Source organism: Bombyx mandarina, chromosome 18 (assembly GCF_030267445.1).
Source record: "Bombyx mandarina strain Sakado chromosome 18, ASM3026744v2".
NCBI lineage: Eukaryota > Metazoa > Arthropoda > Insecta > Lepidoptera > Bombycidae > Bombyx > Bombyx mandarina.
The window spans coordinates 14114264-14139075 of record NC_143224.1 but is presented as its reverse complement, the minus strand read 5'-3'; the positions used below and the strand labels follow the sequence as shown (position 1 = coordinate 14139075).

The following is a 24812-nucleotide window of genomic DNA, read 5'->3' as shown; positions in this document are numbered from 1 at the left end:
GATTTTGAAACATTATTTATTGGTGCTCCGCTTGCATTGGTCTTAGCGCGATGTTATATAGCCTATAGCCTTCCTCAATAAATGGGCTATCTAACACTGAATTATTTTTTCAAATCGTACCAGTAGTTCCTGAGATTAGCGAGTTGAAACAAATAAACTCTTCAATTTTATAATATTAGTATAGATATAAAATAATTGTAATTTATAGCATGTCAGAATAAAATAAAAAGCAAAGGCACAAAAGGCGCTTCGATAAAATAGCACCATTAAGCAAAACAAAATGGCCGCCACTCGTCCCGCAGCTTGCTCCATTAATTTGATTGAAACTCGGCAGATTCTTCCAATCAGTCAATTTGCATGTGACAGTGATCACAAGAGAGTCGTCCGGAACCCCCGGGCTACTTTCTTTGTGTTATTACGCACGCTAATCTGTACCGTAAAATCAACGTTCGAAAGCTCATATTAGAGTGCCTTAGCATGTAAGGTGTAGCGGGTAATTAATTCGTTATGTTCGTTTGTTTATATTAGTGGAAATGTGGATTATGTTTGAAATAAACTGTTCTCTATACTTCTAATCAAATAATTAACGCACAGAAACTTATCGGGATTTTTTGGATAAAAAGCTTCGTATTTGCGCCAAATATTTTTAGGATACCCACAATATGGTTGAAATCGTGAAAAAAATTGAGTAATTACTATTTTTTTTTTTTTTAATTACTTATTTAATCTTCATAAACCTATATAAGTCGTCATATCACTCTTGTCAAAACAGTCGTGGTCGTCATTCCTATTGCTATCATTGCTGTGGGCAGATGTTATGCGCCTCACGAGCAATCGCGACTTCTCCTGGCTTGTGGTGAGTCCGGTACACTCATGCAAATAAAAAAGGAATTAGTACACGCATATTCTTTTGACATGTACCACATGTTCGCTTTGAAACAGAGAACGCCCCACGGCGAGACGTCTCGGGCATATTTCAAAGAAAAATCACTTTGATGACGTATCTTAAGTACTTATAAGGAATTTGTGTTCGGTTTTCTTGGATCATTTGTTATTTCCCTTTTAGATTATTTTTTTCATTGAAATGCTTCTTGCTTGAAAAATGTGATTTTTCATTTGGGTAGATAAAAGACTTACTCGTTTTTAAATATTGCGGACATAATTTTACTGGTGGTAGGACCCTTGTGAGTCCGCACGAGCAGGTATCACCTCCCTGCTTATTTCTCCCGTTGTAACTATACTGAGACCTTAGAACTGATATCTCAAGGTGGGTGACACATTTACGTCGTAGATGTCTATCAGTTCCAGTAACCACTTAACACCAGAGCGGCTGTAAGCTCGTCCACCCATCTAAGCAATAAAAAAAAAAAACATAATTTGCTTAACATTGCTGAACTAAAAAAGCTAGACACATTAACGTTACAGATAGGAGCAAGTAGATCTAGTCAGTACAATCAAGTTACCTGAATAGAATTCCGCATCGGAAATTCCGTGATCGGACTTACGAATGTTTAAATGTTGCACTTGCTTTACTTTTTCGGAAGTGAAATTATGATTTTCAATGTTATTTTATTTTCAGCTGGTGTTCTACACATACAAGTAAAAAAAATTCAAACAATAACTAGGCAATAATAAAAAAAAGGACTGACCGGGTATCAAATTTTACTCCTGTAAATTGAGGATCATTAACCACGTGACTAATGAATGGCGGCTACGTTAAATACCTATATTAAGAATTAAAATAAAATAAATTGTATTCTTTTCGGTATAAACAAAATTTTCTTTTTTTATTTAGAAACACCTCTAATCATATTTAAGGAAAAAACATGTTGAATTTTATGGTAAACAAGCTCACGGCGCGACGAGATTTTTTTAATAAAACATCACCTGTCTGTGCGTATTTAGTTTGAGCAGAGATGTATTCGGGAAGAGAGGGGGTTTGAGCCCCTTAATCAAAAATTACTACGTATTTTACTAGGTTAAACCTTTATTCTTTATCACCAGATGATGTTGATTGAGTACTGACTTAACTAACTTTGCCGGTTCTCAATGGTCGTTTGTCAATAAGTACCGGTTCACCCTACGAGTATATGCGTGCCTTTTGTTGGAAAGTATGTTTGATTCAAAAACTGTTCAGTCTCCAATCATTTTTACTTTCGGTTTTTTTCTTTCTCCATTATTCATATTCTAAAAATAAAAACAAATTTCGTCACTAACTTAAAGTTGTTAGATTATCAAAATGTATACGTCAAAATCATCGATCGCTTAGCTGTGAGGGGAAACGTTAAATCGATTTTCCTAAACGATATCACTAAATGACTTTGTATAATTTCGATGCTTAAATTAAAATTACTCGATGATGACCGAGCTTTGCTCGTTTTTTTTTTTTTTGATAACGCCATTTTGTTGTTTCTCTAAAGCGGTTAGTTGCCCTCAATTAAGAAAAATAGTATTATTATTCGCCAATAGATGTCGGGAAGAGTTGCTTATTGAAAACACGAATAAAACAACATTTTCTGAAAATAAATCGTAGCTAGATCGATTTATCGCCCCCGAAATCCCCTGTATACTAAATTTTATGAAAAACGTTGGAGCCGTTTTCGCAATTCTTATATATACAAGAATTGCTCGTTTAAGGGTATAAGATAAATTAGGACCACCTTGATTACGGCCCTGATAAAATGTTTGTACGTAGATGAAAGCGCCGGAGCGACGCGGCGCGCGACAATGTGGCTCGTTTGATAAATTGCTGTATTGTAGACGAGTCCCGCCCTGTGCTCACACCTGACTGCCTTCCCGAGATTTCCGAAATATTTTATAAATTTTTTATTAGAGCTCGCTAAATTAAGCCTAAATTGTTGAATACGGCTTATAATGTTTAGATAAAATTTATTTATACTCAGAGTTTACTGGTGGTAGGACCTCTTGTGAGTCCGCGCGGGTAGGTACCACCGCCCTGCCTGTTTCTGCCGTGAATCAGTAATGCGTTTTGAAGGGTGGGGCAGCCGTTGTAACTATACTTGAGACCTTAGAACTTACATCTCAAGGTGGGTGGCGCATTTACGTTATAGTTGTCTATAGGCTAACAATTTAACATTAGGTGGGCCGTGAGCTCGTCCACCCAACTAAGCAATAAAATAAAATGTGAAAGCGTAACAAACAGACAAACTCACTTTTATACTAATTGTAGTGGTATGAAGTATGCATTTCTACATAACTAGCGACCCGCCTTCACTTCGCTTCGGAAACTGTAATATATTATTGTTTTCTCTACTATTTAATGGATGTTATTATACATATAAACCTTTCTCTTCAATCACTATATCTATTAAAAAAAACGCATCAAAATCCGTTGCGTAGTTTTAAAGATTTAAGCATAGATAGGGATATAGGGACAGAGAAAGCGACTTTGCAGTATACTATGTAGTGATATCAATTATTGATGTGTGTAATGTGAAATTGGCTATTGATACATTTAATAGCTTGTTTCATTGTATTAACTTTAAAAATCTTTGATTCTGTGCATATGTTTTTTCGCTAGGATCAAAATTGTTAAATCGATATACTATTTTCGGCAGGTTCATTGAATTCGGCTTTGTCCGTCGTTTTCTTTGATGGATTCACGTCAAAGGGTATTGCGAATCGCATTCTTTTTATACTTCAAAGTTACTTTGCATGCCAAAGAACAGTATGCATGTAATTTTGGTACTTTTACGTATTCGAGGATCTTTTTTTTTTGTTATTAGTCGAATTAATATTGGTGGTTGGGCATATTGTAAAATCGCATAGGTGGCCTTGCTTGAAGGGCTATAAAGCCGATTTAGAATACAATGGAAACTTTAAGCTCACATCCCAAGGTGAGTGGTGCATTCATATCGAAATGTCTACGGTCTTAAGTAATAACTACACATCAAGAAGGCCGTGAGCAACTTCGCGTAGAAACGAGACTATCGACGATTTGCTACCAGAAACTTCTTGGTTACTTTGGTCACATTGCTCGGCGGCCACCAGACAATGTTGAAAAATTTACTGTGGTGGGCAAGGTAGAAGGGAAAAGACCCGCCAGTCGGCCACCAAACCGTTGGTCAGATCAGATAACTGCGCTCACTGGACTCTCTGTTGCGACCGCCCTGAGAGAGACCGACAACCGAAGAAAATGGAAGCTGATGGTACAAAGAGCCACGAAGGGCTTTCAGGGACACGACCTTCAGCAATGAAGTATACGACTGAGAAGTAGGGAAGAAGAAGACGGCCGTGAGCTCGTCTGGCCAGCTGTTGTATTGACGGATATACCTAGTCAGGTCATAAGTATTGTCACACAGTAAAAACTTTTCTTTTAGAATGCTGGCCACAAAAAAGTTTATTGAATTCGAATTTCGAGTTGTTCATGAAAATAAAAATGTATACTTTTAGAATTTTACTCATTTTTAAATATGGAGTGGACGCTTAAAGAAGACCGTGTTGCAGTTATTGCGTTGCATCGTTGCGGTTACGCGCCAATTAAAATTTTTAACATACTAAAAAATTTGAATATAACCAAAAGATTCGTTTATCGTACCATCAAACGATACAATGAAGACTCTAGTGTAGATGACAGGTCAAGAAGTGGTCGCCCTCGGTCTGTTAGGACTCCAGCAGTGATAAAAGCTGTGAAGGCGCGAATTCAAAGAAATCCCAAACGTAAGCAGAAACTGTTGGCCCTTCAGATGGCGTTAAGCAGAACCACGGTGAAAAGGGTGTTAAATGAAGACTTAGGGCTTCGGGCATATCGAAGAAAAACAGGACATCGTTTGAATGCTCGTCTAATGGACCTGAGACTGAAGAGATGCCGCGCTTTGTTGAAGCGGTACGCGGGAAAAAAAAATCCAGAAATTCTTTTTTCGGATGAAAAAATTTTTACCGTAGAAGAGAGCTACAACAAACAAAATGATAAGGTGTACGCACACAGTAGTGAAGAAGCGAGCAACCGTATTCCGCGTGTCCAACGAGGTAATTTTCCATCCTCGCTCATGGTATCGTTGGGAGTTTCTTATTGGGGCTTAACAGAGGTACATTTTTGTGAGAAAGGTGTAAAAACGAATGCAGTTGTGTATCAAAATACAGTCCTGACGAACCTTGTGGAACCTGTTTCTCATACCATGTTCAATAACAGGCACTGGGTATTCCAACAAGATTCGGCGCCAGCTCATAGAGCGGAGAGCACACAAGACTGGCTGGCGGCGCGTGAAATCGACTTCATCCGGCACGAAGACTGGCCCTCCTCCAGTCCAGATTTGAATCCGTTAGATTACAAGATATGGCAACACTTGGAGGAAAAGGCGTGCTCAAAGCCTCATCCCAATTTGGAGTCACTCAAGACATCTTTGATTAAGGCAGCCGCCGATATTGACATGGACCTCGTTTGTGCTGCGATAGACGACTGGCCGCGCAGATTGAAGGCCTGTATTCAAAATCACGGAGGTCATTTTGAATAAACTTTAGTGTCATAAGAATTTATGTTTTGTTAAGTTCATTTTGGTATATGAATGGTTACATAATGAATAAACTTGTTTCAATTATTTTACATTAAACATGTGACAGAATTTATGACCTGACTAGGTATATCGACGCTTGAATGGCAAACGTGACTAAGCGACAATAACTGCTTTGTACATAAATGATAGGCAATAACCATATTCGATGCGCAAAAAATATATATTTCTAGGTCTATTAAAATCATTTCAATTCTACATTCTAGATTCGTTAAAATATCACTTTTTTCAGGTATTTCAACTTTAAATTAGTCTACTGTAAAGTTCACGCATTGTCGCTTAGTCACGTTTGCCTTTCAATTGCGATATATTGACGGATCGTACAAAATTTACAATTAAGTGAACTGCAATAGAATCAGCCGGTTCAAGTATGCGGAACGAGGTATATATTCCGGCGGTCGTCTGGCTTCGGTGTCGGGTGTCCTGGTTCTCTGACCTCTATAAAGACACCTGTTTTAAATAGCCACCTCAATAAACAAGACTCTTTATATAGAAGAACTGGCGACCCGCCCTCGCTTCGCTTCGGAAACTGTAATTTATTATTGATTTCTACACCTTTTAGATGTCATTATACATATAAGCCTTTCCCTTTAATCACTCTATCTATTAAAAAAAACCGCATCAAAATCCGTTGCGTAGTTTTAAAGATTTAAGCATACATAGGGATATAGGGACAGAGAAAGCGACTTTGTTTTATACTATGTAGTAATAAGTAACACAAAACAATGCAATATATAGAAATAGAAGTATTTGCGGACGAGGTTTTACTGGTGATGGGGCGTCTTGTAAGACCGCGCGGGTAGGTACCACCATCCTGCCTATGAATTTGCCGTGAAGCAGTAATGCGTTTTGGATTAAAGGATGGGGCAGCCTATGTACTGTACAGTTGAGACTTAGTGATAATGTTTCAATAAAGGTGACAGCATTTATTTATATTGTCAATGTCTATGGGCTTCAGGAATTATTTAACACCAGATGGGCCGTTTACTCATCCATCTATCTTAGTAATTAAAAAAAGAGCGTTTTTTCAGTTTTGGAAGTTAATAATGTAATGATGAGATTTTACACCACTAATTACGCATTGCGATTTTGAATATTCAAGGCACGTGTATTTTTTTCTTCTTCTAATGTTGTAGTCATTTTTGAACATGAGTTTGGAGTGTGTTAACGTTAGTCAGGGGCTTGGCTGTGCCTCTCGCATTGCTCAAGTCCACGGGCGACGGTATCCACTCTTCATCAGGTGGGCCGTATGCTCGTCTGCTTACAAGGGCAACAAAAAAAGGATTTGAACTCTGACATCAAGATTTAACCTCTATGGGCTTCCAACTACGAACTAGATCGAATGCGAACGCATCTAATGCTACTGATATATGATACAGAGTTTCAAATAATTACGTATTCAACCAGGCTCACATCCACACTCATATTATCCTGACAGATGTTAAAGGAACCAGCATGGAGTAGGGCTTCTTTGGCGTTATCATACATATTGGTTTCAATAAGTCAATTAATTATCTGCCCGACTTTATTGGACACCACAAATCTAACGACAACTTGTGTTGCCGTTAATCTTCCTCCACCTTCAAACATGATGTAAGTCCTTCAGGCTTCAACGACTTTTGTTAAATATAACAGCAGTAGAACTGAAGTCGTCGCCGCGTCGTGGCCTAAAGGATGAGACGTCCGGTGCATTCGTATGAAGCGATGCACCGGTGTTCGAATCCCGCAGGCGGGTACAAATTTTTCTAATGAAATACGTACTCAACAAATGCTCACGATTGACTTCCACGGTGAAGGAATAACATCGTGTAATAAAAATCAAACCCGCAAAATTATAATTTGCGTAATCACTGGTGGTAGGACCTCTTGTGAGTCCGCACGGGTAGGTACCACCACCCCGCCTATTTCCACCGTGAAGCAGTATTGCGTTTCGGTTCGAAGGGTGGGGTAGCCGTTGTAACTATACTGAGACCTTAGAACTTTTATCTCGAGGTGGGTGGCGCATTTACGTTGTAGATGTCTATGGGTTCCAGTAACCACTACATCAGGTGGGCTGTGAGCTCGTCCATCCATCTAAGCAATAAAAAAAACTTCTTTTATTTTTACAATTACAATTTTGCAATTTAGCATACAATTTAGCAATTAAACAAATTATAAATTTGGGTTTAATTTTTATTACACGATGTTATTCCTTCACCGTGGAAGTCAATCGTGAGCATTTGTTAAGTAAGTATTTCATTAGAAACATTAATACCCGCCTGCGGGATTCGAACACCGTTGCATCGCTAGATACGAATGTACCGGACGTCTTATCCTTTAGGCCACGACGACTTTATGTGTTTCCAGCGGTAGACTAGTGAGGACTTTCGACGATGGTGATACTATATTTAGTTTATTCATGTACAAAATAAAGGGGTATTTTTTTATTACTTAGCTGCCAACAAATATTGTCACACCGTAAGACTGGTTACCTTTTGTTACCGTTTTTCAATTCTAGAACGAACAGACCGTGTCTGCGGGTTACACAATAAACACATTGTGTGGCACGTGCTATGTGCACTCGACCTTACGTCCGGCGTCGTAAATTATGACGCGTGCACACGAGCTTACTGTGAAAACCGAATTCACTTTTTCACTCTGGTGGTCGTGCAAGCTTCTTTTTGGCGCTTAATTAGGTAGCACAGCTCACTGCCCATCTGGTGTTAAGTGGTTAGCGGAGACCATAGACAGCTACAAAGTAAATTCCGTCACCCACCTAGAGACATGAGTTCTAAGGTTTCAGTTTTTACAATAAAACGGCTGTCCTACCCTTCAAACCGAAACGCATTACTGCTTCACGGCAGAAATAGACAGGATTGTGGTACCTACCCGTGCGGACTCACAAGAGGTCCTACAACCAGTAATTACGCAAATTATGATTTTTCGGGTTTTATTTTTACTACACGATGCTATTCCTTCACCGTGGAAGTCAATCGTGAACATTGTTAAGTACGTACATCTGTTGATAACAAAATAAATAGAAATAAAATAAACATGGCGCGTAACGGAAGAAATGACGATGGCGCGTAACCGTAAAACATTACATACGTTTTTTCCTCCCTACGTCGATAAAGAAGTTTCACCTCAAAAATTGGTATCCGCCTGCAGGATCCGAACACCGTTGCATCGCTAGATACGAATGCACCGGACTTGTTATCCTTTAGGCGACGACGACGTTAAAATATATATTATTACACTACTAATATAAATACTGTATAAATTATAATAAATTAATACGTGAAGTAAAAAATTTGTATCCCTTTTTACGAAAATTGCGCGGACGGAGGAGTATGAAATTTTCCTCACTTATAGAGAATATAGAGAAGAAGTGCACAATGCTAAACAATTTTTAAATATAGCATAAAAAAAACATTAAATCAATAAAGAAAACACACTACATACCATGTATTTGACGCACACACGCATGCATACTATTTATTGTCAAACTTTTGTTCTTGGCGTCTGTTGTCAAATTGAGAATAGATTAAATATTGTTTGCCTTTGTTAATGTTTTTTATAGTGTAGTCTTGGCGAAATTTGTGATTACAGAAGTATAAAATACAATCATAATAGTGTACAAACTTACAATTCCAATTAATTATAGTCGAATTCCGACTACTGCGGGACCTCTAGTTATAATAAAAGCACTACTAAAGTACTACGTTAATGCAGTTTCTCTGTCTACGTAGCGTCCTCGAGTCGCGTGTATATCAAACAATTAGTAATTATTTATACATCGCACGTGTGTGGCGCGGCGCGTGGCGCTTCACGCTTCGTGACTTAGAACTCTGTATTCGCAAGAATATGCGCACGCGCAAAACTTTTGCTGTATTAAAATACCGAGTACACTTACGTGATGTGTCGGCACTCGGCTTTTTATACGATGAGATATGCTGACGACTGTTTAGGGCCTAAAGACACAGCCACTTTAATCCCGCGCATGTTAACATTCTATTATGTTAGTGGCTAAACATTTAGACATTTTAACTGGTGGTATGACGGCTTGTGAATCCGCACGGGAAGTGCCACCACTCTGCCTATTTCTGCCGTGAGGTAGTAATGCGCTTCGGTTTGAAGGGTAGGGCGACCTTTGTACTGTAAAAACGGAGACTTTAGAACTTATGTCTCGAGGTAGATGACGGCATTTACGTTATATGTGTCTACGAGCCACTCCGGTGACCACTCAACACCAGGTAGGCCGTGAGCTCGTTCACTCAACTAGCCAATAAAAAAAAAACAAAAAAAAACGAAGACTATCGTCGATGGTGCAAGTGCGAGTCCTTAAGATATTGGACATGTCATCCGTGACGAAAGCTAGTTGGAACGCTTAATGTTTCAAGGAAGAGTAGACGGTCAACGTTCTCGCGGTTCTTCTTCTTTTTCTCTACCTTATCCCACTAGTTCGGGTCGGCTCAGCAAATTTTTCTCTTCCATTCTCTTCTACAGCCGTCATCTCAGCACTTACTCCTCTCTCTCTCTCTCATATCGTCTTTCACGCACTCCATCCATGTCTTCTTTGGTCGACCTCTTCCCCCTCTACCTTGCACTACCATTTCCATACATCTCCTATAACCTTGATCACCCATAAAATGGGCAGACTTTATTAATTCATCTACGAAGTGTTCCCCAGTTATTGTTATTGAGAGTACACACATCGCCACAAATAGAGAGAGATCGAGGAACTACCGAATAAGACCATAGCAAAACCATAACCCCGACAACTTCCCTAGAAGTGTTCGACTAAGAAGAAGAATATTAGTACAACGGCTACTCTAACCTATGAATCCAGTTGCATGATGTCTTCACGGCACAAAATAGATAGTCAGTAATCCCAAACTAGGCTAGCTGAGAACATGTTCCAGCATCCACTGAAAGCCGAAGTTCTAACCCTTGTTTCCTTGAGTACTGTGATTAGCGCGTGAAATAATCCCGCAGCTGGTACTATCGCTCCAATCGATATCTGAAACGAATGTACTGGAATCATTCGACATAAAAACTTTCCATGACCCGCGATACTACTGTCGAAAGTAACCCTTTAATCCAGCTCAGCGAACACCACCATTTAACACTTAATTAATAAGAAAAAAAAACAATATTCATCGAAAATCATTCACGCGAAAACATCGCGCTAATCCGGAATTAACTGCCGAAACTATTACACGTCCGGCCAGAAAAACTGTGTGCCAACTGAAAAGGAAAAATTCGTTAAAAGAAAGGAAAAAAGTGTAGTTAGAAATGTCGGACGGTTAACGAGGGCGAAGGCAAAAGTTTTGCCTCGTTACGGCTGTTCTCGTAAAGATAAGAGAAAACCTCATTGTGACGTTTACACGTCGCGACAATGGAAATTATCGTGGCGGCTTCGAACGGAATCTTACATCGCTGGATCTTATTACCCATTTGGATTAATAATTCATAATTGTTTGTTAGGCCATTTTTTTCTTCTATTTTGTTTTATTATAAACTAGTTGACCCGGCAAACTTCGTAATGCCCCAATCGATAAATAAAAGACCTAAACTTTTGTATAAAATAAACTTAAAACAAACAAAAGGAATCCGTCCGACGAATTCCGAGTGTTTTCATATTTATCTACCTTTTAAACCTTCTTTGGATTTCCACAAATAATTCAAGACCAAAATTAGCCAAATCGGTCCAGCTGTTCTCGAGTTTTAGCGAGACGAACAGCAATTCATTTTTATATATATAGAAGATAGACGAAGAAATCTTCGATTCTACGTGAGTAGGGGCGGTAGTTCTTTTGACGTTCAACAAGTATGTACTTTCATTTATGTTGAATTATTTTTTTTTGATTTGATTTGAGTTACCATTTCATGCTTAGTGATAGGTGAGTGCTCTTGTATATTATTATATGTTGTGACAACGATCGCCTGCCTAATTAACAAATATTATTTCAAACTACGGTATTTTTCTGTCCACCACTGTAAAATGAGCATTCTCTGCGTGTGCGGTTCCCGCGGTAAGCAGGCTTAATTACCTGCGGTCGTCTCTTTTCTATTTTCGCTTTTATTGCAAAAACTGTTAAGGTACTTTTTTGGGAGCTACACAGAGAGATGTTCTTTGGAAATCAAAGAGCTAAATATTGGTTCTTTTCTACACACGACGATGACAAGGCAGAGCTGATGGCCGACGCACTGCAAGAGTGGTGCACCACCAGCATTCAATATGCGGACCCCGAACACACCGAGTTAGTCGACAGGGAGGTCGAGCGCAGAGCTTCCCTGCCGTCCTCGGACGCGTTACCCCCCATCGAAAGAAGCGGATTTTATCGGTATACATAAGCCGGGCAAACCGAAAAACGAAACCGCTAGTTACCGTCCGATTAGTCTTCTCCCAGCGACAGGCAAAATTTACGAACGACTCCTTCGGAAACGCCTCTAGGACTTCCTTACCGTAAACAAATTATCCTCGAGTGGAGACCACGTACTGGCAAGTGTGGGACGGCCACCTGCCAGATGGATCGACGACCTGGTGAGAATCGTTGGGTCATGTTGGATGCAGGTGGCAACAGACCGACCGCAATGGACATCAGTTGGAGAAGCTTATGTTCAGCAGTGGACAGGCTTGAGATGATGATGATGATGATGTTGTACCGGCTATTTTTAAAGCCGTAATTATATTTGTTAAATAATGTCCGCTATGTGACGGCATATCTTAATGAAAACACTGCAGTGGCAAGCGCCCGCGACTGCTAGGCCGAGGTTCGTGGCTTCGATTCCCAAATCGGGCAAACATTTTCGTTTGATCTTTTTCTGGCTTCTTACTGACTATGTATGTATAAATTTAAGCCTATATTAATCAGGTTTCAATAGTACAATTGAATCGTAGTTTGGGAGAAGTTTTTTTTTATTGCTTAGATGCGTGGACGAGCTCACAGCCCACCTGGTGTTAAGTGGTTACTGGAGCCCATAGACATCTACAACGTAAATGCGCCACCCACCTTGAGATATAAGTTCTAAGGTCTCAAGTATAGTAACAACGGCTGCCCCACCCTACAAACCGAAACGCGTTACTGCTTCACGGCAGAAATAGGCAGGGTGGTGGTACCCACCCGCGCGGACTCTCAAGAGGTCCTACCAGCAGTAATAAGCTTTTGTAATGTAACTTTTAACGTTTAATGTAACTTTTTCCCGGTTTTTATCATTCTTTTTAGACATATTGCGAGTACCATAGTACTGCACTGGTAGATATAGCGTACCGCTCTGTTTTTTTTTTTTTTTTTTATTGCTTAGATGTGTGGACGAGCTCACAGCCCACCTGGTGTTAAGTAGTTACTGGAGCCCATAGACATCTACAGCGTAAATGCGCCACACACCTTGAGATATAAGTTCTAAGGTCTCAGTATAGTTACAACGACTGCCCCACCCTTCAAACTGAAACGCATTACTGCTTCACGGCAGAAATAGGCGGGGCGGTGGTACCTACCCGTGCGGACTCACAAGAGGTCCTACCGCCAGTAATTACGCAAATTATAATTTTGCGGGTTTCATTTTTATTACACGATGTTATTCCTTCACCGTGGAAGTCAATCGTGAACATTCTTTAAGTACGTATTTCATTAGAAAAATTGGTACCCGCCTGCGGGATTCGAACACCGGTGCATCCCTAGACACGAATGCACCGGACGTCTTATCCTTTAGGCCATGACGACTTGAAGCACTACTGTGTGCCGTGAAGCACTACTGATTTCCAGTTTGAAGGGTGAGATAAAATGCATGATACAACAGCATAATGACTTTGACATGTCTGATGATGGATAGAATGCTTATTGTGATGACTGAGTGATCAACTTAAAAATGAGGCCATCGTAGAGTATTCCTAATTAAATTTACAGATTAAACAAAAAAAAGCACGTATGTAAAAAGCTGTACATTACAGGAAAGCTCAGGAGTTATGTTCAACATTATAATAAGTCGTAAAAACCATGCGGCTTCAACATAAAAAGCTTCTGTACCGCAACTCGAACCCATTAACAATTATAATCCGGGTGAAGTGGCCGCCGAGCTTGAAAGAGTACTTGTAATGCAAATTAATTGTAACTAAGCCGTGTGTGTGTGTGTATTGTGCGGTGGGTTCCGTATGAAAATGATTTTGTTTGATCTTTACTTTGGGCAGCAGTTTGGTTCAGTAGTTTAGGTGTCCATCGCGGACAAACAACATGACACGTAATCTATACATCTATACATATAAATAAAATTGGAGTGTCTGTTTGTAATATTGAAATAACCGCTTTTTACTACATGCTTTAGCGGTAGGCAGCGGCTTGGCTCTGCCCCTGGCATTGCTGAAGTCCATGGGCGACGGTAACCACTCACCATCAGGTGGGCCGTATGCTCGTCTGCCTACAAGGCCAATAAAAAAAGTGTGTGTGTCCGCTCCGACGCACGACTGGAGTTTACTGGATATAAAAAATTAAACGAAACAATACGAGAAATAGTTCTATATTACGACAACACGATACACTACAGATTATTAACAAATTAACGAGACACAAAACAAACGACTAACAAATATATGAAAATACAATAATGAGAGAAACGCGCGATCAGTACGAGGCTTTGTGGCGGACTGCCGGCGCAGCAGCCCGGCGTCACCTGCGATAACGCGGCCGCGCGTTGGCTCCTGATTGGCGCGCGCACGCATCACGCAATCAGGAGCCAATCAGGCGCATAACGCATTTCGTGTGACATGCTAGTACGATTTTGATTGGCGCGCGCACGCATCACGCAATCAGGAGCCAATCAGGCGCATAACGCATTTTGTGTGACATGCTAGTACGATTTTGATTGGCGCGCGCACGCATCACGCAATCAGGAGCCAATCAGGCGCATAACGCATTTCGTGTGACATGCTAGTACGATTTTGGTCCCCATAATTTTCATACCCCGGGCCTATATATGTAAATCGATTCTAAAGGAGTAAACTCCAAAAAAAAACATGCATATGAATACATATATTATAAAAAAAATTATCACTTTTAATCGAAGACATGAGTGGATGAAGGGCTTAGGATACAATTTGTTAATTTTGAGAAAACTGGCAACAAGCTTTTGTCACTTGTAATTTTGTCTTCGTACATAGCTCCTTCATCACATGCGATTTCTTAAAATAGCCTTAAATCCGGAGTTTTAAGGTCTAATATGGTTTTTAAGCACATAACACCTTTAGTCATTGTTAAGCCGTGTGTGTGTGTATTGTGCGGTGGGTTCTGTATGAAAATGATTTTGTTTGATCTTTACTTTGAGCTGAGCGTGATTGATCATTTTTGTTGCTAGTTAGGCTACATACATATGACACGGATAGTGGTTTACGTTTGGCGAAATATTGTATGCCTCGAGCCGCGTGTGTTTGAAGTCGTCGTGGCCTAAAGGATAAGACGTCCGGTGTATTCGTATCTCTAGCGATGTAACGATGTTCGAATCCCGCAGGCGGGTACCAATTTTTCTAATGAAATACGTACTTAACAAATGTTCACGATTGACTTCCACGGTGAAGGAATAACATCGTGTAATAAAAATCAAACCCGCAAAATTATAATTCGCGTAATTACCTGCGTAAGGAACTCTTGTGAGTCCGCATGGGTAGGTACCACCGACCTGCCTATTTCTGCCGTGAAGCAGTAATGCGTTTCGGTTTGAAGGGTGAGGCAGCCGTTGTGACTATACTTGAGACCTTAGAACTTATATCTCAAGGTGTGTGGCGCATTTACGTTGTAGATGTCTATGGGCTCCAGTAACCACTTAACACCAGGTGGGCTGTGAGCTCGTCCACCCATCTAAACAAAAAAAAAAAAACTGCTTCTTTATATTCTCTATATTATAGAGTCTATAAGTGTGGGAAATTTCATACTCCTCATTCAACGCAATTTTCGTAAAACAGGGTACAAAGTTTTTGCTTCACGTATATAGATAATACAGATTCTACGTCCACTGCGATCCGCAAGCTAACACTAAACTCAATATAGACATCACGACACGGAAGCTATCAAACTCGGAACAAGCTGAACGTAGCGAGAAATTCAATAATGCCCCGATCAAGCACAACTGTTACTTAACTAGTGTTCGTCGTGTAAGTTCGCGAACGAAGGAATTGTATCAGGCACGTGTGAGTTTGAGTCGTGAAAAAATAAGATGTTTGGTGTCGTGAGACACCGGATAAGAACGAAGTAAGTTCCTTATTATCAAAATATTAATTTTAAGTTCTATTCGAGGTATAAAGAAAATAAAACTGGAGGTTTCGCAACAACCCACGGTCATTCGGTAACGTGCGAACTTATTGTGGTACACTTCATTCACGGTTGTTTGCATAAGAGTTAGTGTATTGCGCAAACGAACGCTCTGAGATCCTGGTCAATGAATGATAAAAAATGTTATTTTTTGTGCGTTATTACAAAGTTAAGTCTTTCGAATTTCTTGATTCGGTTGCCGGGCTCAAAGCCCACGACTTAAAATTTGGAAAAAATATTATAACAAAAAAAAAAAAAACTTCAGCTATTTGAACGGACTATTGTATATATTGTATATATTTATTGTATTCCATCTTCGAGCCGATGAATTGCCAATGTTATGTACGCCATTATTGTCACATGCATCAGGCCATAAATTAAATAGTTAAGTCATTTTCAATGTTAAATGTTTGTGATGTGGCAATACTTTTTTAAATAAATAACTAAATGAGTAAACTTATTTAAAGTTCAATTAAAAACACCGAACTGTTGATGTCAATACCAAATAAAACGGACCTTTGATTACAAAGATAAATGTCGCGTATTAAGGCAAACGTCGTTTAAACCAAATTGCCTTTCACCCCTCGATATTATATAAATATATGTCGTCAATAAACTCATTTTTATATCGTCTGTGATATTTAAAATGAAAATAGTACTAGTGTCGGCATCATCTTGAATATTAAGTGATAAATTTTAATACGTATCCATTCAATCAAAATACGACCTAGCGGTATAAGAAAAATACGACTTAGAATAACCGTCATCATTTTTATTACTAAGTATAAATGATGGCAGATGAGCCACCGGCCACCCGTTGAAAAGTGATCAACGTCGCCAACGGACATCGACAGTGCAAAGTTCCGTGCAACCGTGTCGGTTCTTAACTTTGAAATAAGAAACTCTTGAAACATTTTTTTTTATTGCTAGATGGGTGGACGATCTCACAGCCCACCTGGTGTTAAGTGGTTACTGGAGCTCATAGACATTTACGACGTAAATGCGCCACCCACCTCGAGATATAAGTTCTAAGGTCTCAAGTATAGATACAACGGCTGCCCCACCCTTCAAACCGAAACGCATTAACTGCTTCACGGCAGAAATAGGCATCATGCTGAAAAATTTAGCAAATTGCAATTGCTTACAGAAATAATAAGTTCGTTTTATTTGTAATCACGAGACGGGGTCGTCCATTTCTGCTGCACTTCGCATCGTCCGCTCCGTAAGTCGGGTCACGACTTGGGCGATTCTCCACTGCCGGTATATGTGTCGATAAATTTTCGTTGTAGATGTCTATGGGCTCTAGTAACCACTTGACACCAGGTGGGCTGTGAGCTCGTCCACCCATTTATAGAATAAAAAAAAATAAAAATAAAAAATCTTCAAAATTATAACTAAACTTATGTCCTTGGTGTTCGACTTTAATTGCCGTGTGCAAACAAGTTAACAGTCTACATGATGATAAGCGTTCGTATGTAAAAAACCTGCTATCAAGTCCTTCGCAAAGGATTCTTAACCCACTCTGAGTGATTTCACATTACATTACAAATGATATTGTGATAGTTTAATCTCTATATATAAAAATGAATTGCTGTTCGTTAGTCTCGCTAAAACTCGAGAACGGCTGAACCGATTTGGCTAATTTTGGTCTTGAATAATTTGTGGAAGTCCAGAGAAGGTTTAAAAGGTAGATAAATATGAAAATGTTTGGAATTAAATAAAAATAACAATTTTGTTTTTCCTTTGATGTGTCCCCAGTCGGTCTTTTATTTATCGATTGAGGCACTACGAAGTCTGCCGGATCAGCTAGTTTAGATTATTTATGATGTATCAGTAAAGTAAATTAACAGTAACTCTGTCATCACGTAATACTATTTTTAAAGGAGTTTTAATTAAACATTAATTACATTTTCGTGAATTTCAATTGTTGACGACGCAGTCACGCGTTTCGATATGAAATATAGGGTAGTCGTTATCAATACTTCGGTCTTATGTATCGCTGTGAGCTAAAGATATTATTATAAAACTGTTTCTTATCACTAATCAGGTGAACCATGTAATGATCGAGTTAAATGACCCATCCAACTACTACTAACTAATCCCTTTAGAGATGTGTCGATACCAATGGCAAACCCTAACGCAATACATAAGTCGTTAACTTAGCGTTGTACAAAAGACCCGGCCATCGTTCCTGATTGGATCGCTCCACGGATATGTTCCTTACTTGGAACGGTTCACTGAACCCGTGGGAAGGACAGTCCGCGAGTGCTACACAAAATGAATACACTACAGTAGGTCAGGTCAAGAATATAACAATTATAGCTTACAAACTTGTTTTGCGCGCACAAATTTTCCTGAGGACTTCGTTGAGCTCAGTTTCAATTTTATTTTCTTTTATTTAATAGTTTTCATAGGTTCTTTTATTGGCAAATCAATCGGCTACCTACGGTCGGCGATGACGCTCACAACCCGACTCCCGTGAAGAGATTACCCATTAACACAATTGAGTTACATTATGGGTTAAGTTTATGATTAGCCTACAGGAGCTAGTGTGACAATTCTGAATAATAAATGCACACAATCGTGCGTCGTAGCTTGAAGAGTAGAATAACACCATCGTACGAATTAGAAGACTTCGGACTTACATCTCAAGTGATGTCAAAGTGAACCTTCTCTATAAGTCTCGTTTTGTGGTCAAAGAAATCGTAATCACATAACCTCAACATCTAAACGTTTTAAACTTTGATGTGAGCGCTCACGGTTCAGTACAAAAACTAGAATAAATCTTTCGAAAATCTAATAAAAAAATCGAGATTTATTTCCTACATACTTTTACATACTTAGTTTAAGTACGTGACTTAAGTATGTAAGCTTTGCTTGAAACTATATTTGTTTAAGTTTGTTAGACTTTGCGAACATGCAATGGATGCAGTGGTGAATCCCTAAAGCAATGTACCAATCACCAAAAGGTACAGGTATAGGACAGAGATTTACTGATAGTAGGACCTTTGAGTCTGCACGGGTAGGTACCACCACCCCGTCTATTTCTGCCGTGAAGTAGTAATGCGCTTCGGTTTGAAGGGTGAGGTAGCCGTTGTAACTATACTGAGATCTTAGAGCTTATATCTCAAGGTGGGTGGCGCATTTACGTTGTAGATGTCTATGGGTTCCAGTAACCACTTAACACCAGGTGGGCTGTGAGCTCGTCCATCCATCCATTTACCGTTTAATGGAATTCAAGGATACGAGTACCAAAAATATTATCACTTTTAATTGAAGACATGAGTGGATGAAGGGGATATGATACAATTTGTTAATTTTGAGAAAACTGGCAACAAACTTTTGTTATTTGTACCTTTTCTTCGTACACAACTCCTTCATCACATGCAATTTCTTCAAATAGCCCTAAACCCGGAGCTTTAAGTTCTAATATGGTTTATAAGCACATTCTTAAAAATTGTACTTAACCCCTTCATCCACTCATGTCTTTAATTACTATTGTGCATTATATACTATGTAATCGAATTACTAGACTGGTGTTAGGCCGCTTAGTCAGTCCGCCCGGGTAGGTGCTGGTATCCTGCCTATTTTTACCGTGTAGCCGTCATGCGTTCCGGTTTAAGTAGGGCCACAGAAATGCCATTGAGACTTCAACGTTAAGACGGGTAGTTGCATTCAATTACCGATTTTTCTCGGCTCCTCTAACCAATTAACCACTTTATATCGGGTGGGCCGTGAGATTGCTTGTCCATCGATCCAAAAAAAGGTTATTTTTAGTAAAGAATTAAAAAAAAATACATTCCAAAAACAAAACAAAAAATCTTGAGTACTATTCGATCGCGTAAAAACATAACAGTCCATTTTATTTAATAGTATTAGTTTATTGTTAGTAAAGAATTGAACCTTGACCCGTGGTACGTGAGATCGCGCAACTAATACCAATTACGCAGCTTAAGGAAGAAGTAAAAAACGTTTCTATGCTCGTACCTGTTTAAATGTATTATTTTTGTGGTACTCTAACGCATTTGATGTGTACTTTAGCTCACTGAGTTTCTCACCGGATCATCTCAGTGGGTCGCGTTTCCGATCCGGTGGTAGATTCTGCAAAGCACTGCTCTTAGTAGGGCCAGTGTTAGAAACACTCCCAGTTTGAGCCCCATGAGCTCACCTACACGTGAAGGAGAAGCTGAAATAGCCTCTCTTTTTTTTTGTCCTACCTAATCTGATAGCCTTGAGAGGCTATTTCAGCGTAACCTTAACTAGTAGGTAAGCTCACGGGGCTCAAACCGAAGTGATGCTAACACTGACCCTAGCAAGAGCGCAGTGCTTCTCAAAATCTACCACTGGATCGGAAACGCGACCCACTGAGAAGATCCGGCGAGAAACTCAGTCGGTTGTGTCTATGGGTTAATTCGCTCGTCGAGCCCTTCGTCGCAAGCGACAGGTTCGATGAGGAAAGGCTATTAGCATAGGTAGGAAAAGAAAAAAAAATACTTTTGAGACTAAGCGCAGCTATCGATAACTCTATCGATGTCGATGAATGAGATTAATCGCTGAGCCGGATCTTTTGAAGCCACTCAGCAGATTGGCTGACATTTAAATTCAGATTTTGTTTGATCTGATCAAAGTATGGAGATTAATTAAGTGAATATCGCAGATACGTGCTCCGGCACGTTCTAGTGTTTGGAAAATTCTCTGATATCCATGCTTCACACAAGGCTGTCCATGAATTACGATAGTAAATGCCTAGGTTGCATAGTTAAACTGTAAATCTAGAGAAGCCTTTGACAAAATCAAGAGGATATAGCGAAGGTTTAGCACACCAGTAACTAGATAAACATTTTTGTTAAACAAAATTCTCGTCTGACGAAGTTCCCATATATTTTTTAAAAATAAAACTTAGCTAATTCGAATTGTTCGTGAAAAGGAAATCACGACACCGCGTCCCCAAAAGTCATTTTCCCAAGGTGATATCTGAACAATAATGTAACTAGTTAAAAAGTTATAATAGTCTGGCTGGGTCTAATATAAGGAACAGCAGGCCATATCTTCGGTTGCTTATTCAAGTGATATGTTTACCTCAATAAGACAATAGATTGTGGGTATTTCAGTTTAGATAAAGGTCTCTTTTCGACCTTTATCGAGATTTCAACGTCACCCTAGAAACTTATTGAGGCTTGTCCCTTATAAGCTGATGAAGATATTTATCTCCCTTTTTATAACCGCAGGGTAAAGCGAAGAGAGATCAGTCGCTGGAGGAACTTCGGCAGCATATCCACAAATTCTACATGCCTCTCAGTAGGCAGTTCATGGTGCTCTTTCCGGAAGGTGGATTCTTGCATAAGAGAAGGGAAGTCAGTCAAAGGTCAGTCGTTTTCTTTTTGTTACCTAGTGTGGCGGTGGGGTAGAAACGTGCTGTTTATTTGGCATGCCAAAGTTACCACTAACTACTCATGACTCCACTGAAATGAAGCTGTTGTGGTAGTCCGAAATCACAATGGCCGCCCATATTGCGATCTAAGACTAAAGTTTAAATTTTCTTAGTGACTGGTTTGAAGTTTCCTGCAATGTTTGTCATTATTTGATGATACGTAATTTTATGGATGCGATAAATATAGTTTAAAAGGGCCACAAACAAAGAATATATTATGTTCATGGAAAAGGTACTTCGGTATTGTCGTCTTGACATTATCGTGGAAACAAAGAGAAACATATTAGGTGTGATATTTTTAACTTTTTAGTATTTGAAAATATTTTTTGTGTAAATGTTTATAATATTAAAAAGCAAATTAAAACATTAAAAAAGGAATAAAGTAAAAGAGACACTCAAAGTAGAAACAGGAAAAGTCTCTCTCTGTGGTACGTTGCAATACTACCAGGGATATAACCCTAGGAGAGTTGACGTCAGGCGTCAGGCCGCATGATAAGGAGTAATGCTGCGTCGATCCCACGAATGTGGGATATGAGAAGGAAAAGACAGACAGTTATCTTTAGAGGATCATTAGCATACAACATCTAGCCATCTGTGTCTAATTTGCCTGCACCCATCTAGAGCAAAAAAATTTAGCTTAATACAAATGTATATTTAGGTTTGCCGAGAAGAATAACTTGCCGAAACTAGAATACGTATCTTTACCCCGAGTTGGAGCCATGAAGGTGATCATGGAAGAAATAGGACCAAGGAGGAATGAAGGCGCTGGTACTTCTAAGGACGAATCGAGGAAAGGTAAATCTTCTACTTAATTACTATTATTATTTTTTATTGCCCTTGTAGGCAGACGAGCGCAGGGCCCACCTGATGGTGAGTGGTTACAGTCGCCCATGGACTTCAGCAATGCCAGGGGCAGAGCCAAGCCGCTGCCTACCACTTAATAATCTCCACAAGCCTCGTTTGAAGAACGACATGCCAAGGCGCTCGGGAAACTCCGTGGAGGGGAGCTCATTCCATAGCCGGATTATTTAAAATCAATCCAATTCTTGATACGTAGTATTTGATTAAGATATAAATTTGTTAATATATTGCTGGTCAAAATTGTGGTTTGAAATGCACTCTATGCAAACCTATGGCAATGTGTTTTTTCAACTAAGATAGGAATAATTATAATCGTTCAATTCTACTTAAAATTTAGAAATCAAACATAATTAAATGCATTATTCCAACAGATGACAACTTTAACCAAAGCAAACATAAGATGATAGTGGACAACAATGTGGGCGACACCATCGAATGGATCCTTGATGTGACCATCGCTTACCCTGATCGAATACCTATCCATCTTCAAGATGTCGTATGCGGGACCAGACCACCTTGCACCACACATCTTCACTACAGACTCTATCCTAGTACTGAGGTAAGGAAATACGTAAACTTTTCGGCTTGAGATTCGGTGTCTGAAATATTCTACTCACCATGCGTTAATTGAATTATTGGCTTTCTTTCTCATACTTTGCTCATTTTTGTTCTACTTTAAGTGCCATATAAAGAAGATTGTCCATCGTAAACATGGCTTGAGCCTTAGATGCAAAAAGTCTAAATCTTTCTTGTAGACTTTTGGTTCTTAGTTAACATCCCTAATTAAAAGGATTGGCTGCTAATCTCAATTGGTCACTTATCATATATTTCTTTGGCCAAGACTTCCTTGGATGTAAATAATTTGTGTGGTCGAACCGCAATGCACAATTGGGCTTAATATCGCTGCCTAGCTCTAAATAATTCAATCTTCTCATGTTCTTCAACAGGTACCAACAGACACCGAGGGTATGACCCAGTGGCTATACGACAGATTCATAGAAAAGGAGAAAATGCTGGAGGAGTTCTACAAAACCGGAAAGTTTCCCAGCAAGGGAAACCCGTCGGGATCTGTGGTCAGACAAGTACGGCAGGACAATCTTCGATACCTGATCCTGCATTCGTTCTTCATAGCGTCGACCTTCATCCAATACAAGTTCTTCAGTTTGTTGTTCAGTTATTTTTGGTAAAATTGGGGTACACGTGGAACGCTTGATCAGCTGCTAACGATTTTAATTTTCACAACAAAGAATTAACATATCATATTGTTTCTGAGTTATATTTTTTTTTCTCCGTATTATTTCAATTATTAAACTGAGATTGCGTTTCACGTTTTATTTAAGAGGAGAATAAGTAATTAATTGATTCGCTTTTTGTGTTGTTATATGAAGAACGAAATGTTTCAATTATTTGCCATACGAACTCAAAAGCATTTTTACTGAAGGCATAAGTACATTTTAGTTTTGGTTTTTTTTTTGTGTTTACTTTATTATTTTAACGTCCATGTAAAAAGTTACCTCGATTTTGACATATTGAGTATTATCTAGATTTGTCAGTGCCGTGGGCACAATAAACGACCAATATCACTATTTAAGAATAAATAATCGGACCGTAAGGAAAACCGATTGCGTATAAAAATTCGGTTTTCGGTTTTCTCGGTTCTATGCATTCTGTATTAGTGAAAGCGTTCGGAAATGCTATTAGGAAATTCGGCGTTAAAGAAAATCTTGCAAGTTTTTATGAAATGGTACTTAATGTCTAGATTTTATTTTTGGCCTTTAACGTGCAGACAGTGGCTTTTGTAGGCAGCGGCTTGGCTCTGCCCCTGACATTGGTGAAGTCCATGAGCGACGGTAACCACTCACCATCGGGTGGGTCGCATGGTCGTCTGCCTACAAGGGCAATAAAAAAATAAAACATAGAACATACAATATAAATTATTAGTGTGAATCCTAACCGACAATTGCAGTACTTTAGTATTGAGCTTGGAGAACGCATTTTCTATTGAATCCCTTAATCATTTTTATGACACCTATAGGATGAGATGTATTAGTGTTATTCTAGACTTAGGATACTGCTACATAAGCAACACCTTAAATAGAAGGATCAATTTCAACACCAATGAATTACAGCCGTTTTTAGTCTGACTTGCATAACTTAAAAGTTCATGCAAAGGATGAAATTTACATTATTGAGAACAACTAATAATAAATAAAAAACTTCTCAGTGTTGCAGTTATTGACACAATTCATTTCCTCATAATTGTCAAAAGATAGACATCTTGCAGTTTTAACAGAAAAAAAAGAAATCATTAAAAGAAGCTTGGAAAATAAAAAATAAACCTATTAAAGATTATATTTATTTTATTCAACCACTGTATAAAAAAACCATATCAACAGGTATTATTGTGCACTCAATAATTGTAACTGACAGAACAGAATTTATAAATATTTAAGCATTAAAATAGAAATTAAATTTTAATATCCACAACAACACAGCTCGATATCACACAGAAAGGAACAATGATAAGAATTCCAAAGCTCTGTTAGCGGATACCATTTACGTAATATTTTGTCGTTCGGTAGTTCTTAGTTTTTTTTTTTTTTTGTAACTTGTTCTTTTAATAACACGCTTAAGTCAGTCAGATCTCGGGCAATTAGAAACTGCAATAAATCATTTCCTAGGAGCATTTCTAAACGCGTTATTACAATG

The 24812-nt window shown here is 39.0% G+C and overlaps 1 protein-coding gene across 1 annotated transcript in view; it reads left to right on the top strand.

Moving 5' to 3' along the window:
• PlexA (plexin A) overlaps positions 1-24408 on the top strand; it is a 142202-nt gene extending 117794 nt beyond the window's left edge. Inside the window, exons 2-5 of the mRNA XM_028173157.2 lie at positions 21040-21176; positions 21901-22037; positions 22475-22662; positions 23051-24408. Of these exons, the coding sequence (XP_028028958.2) occupies positions 21040-21176; positions 21901-22037; positions 22475-22662; positions 23051-23290 (702 nt within the window). The 3' untranslated portion in view covers positions 23291-24408. The remainder of the gene's footprint in view (positions 1-21039; positions 21177-21900; positions 22038-22474; positions 22663-23050) is intronic.
• Positions 24409-24812: the final 404 nt, after the last annotated feature.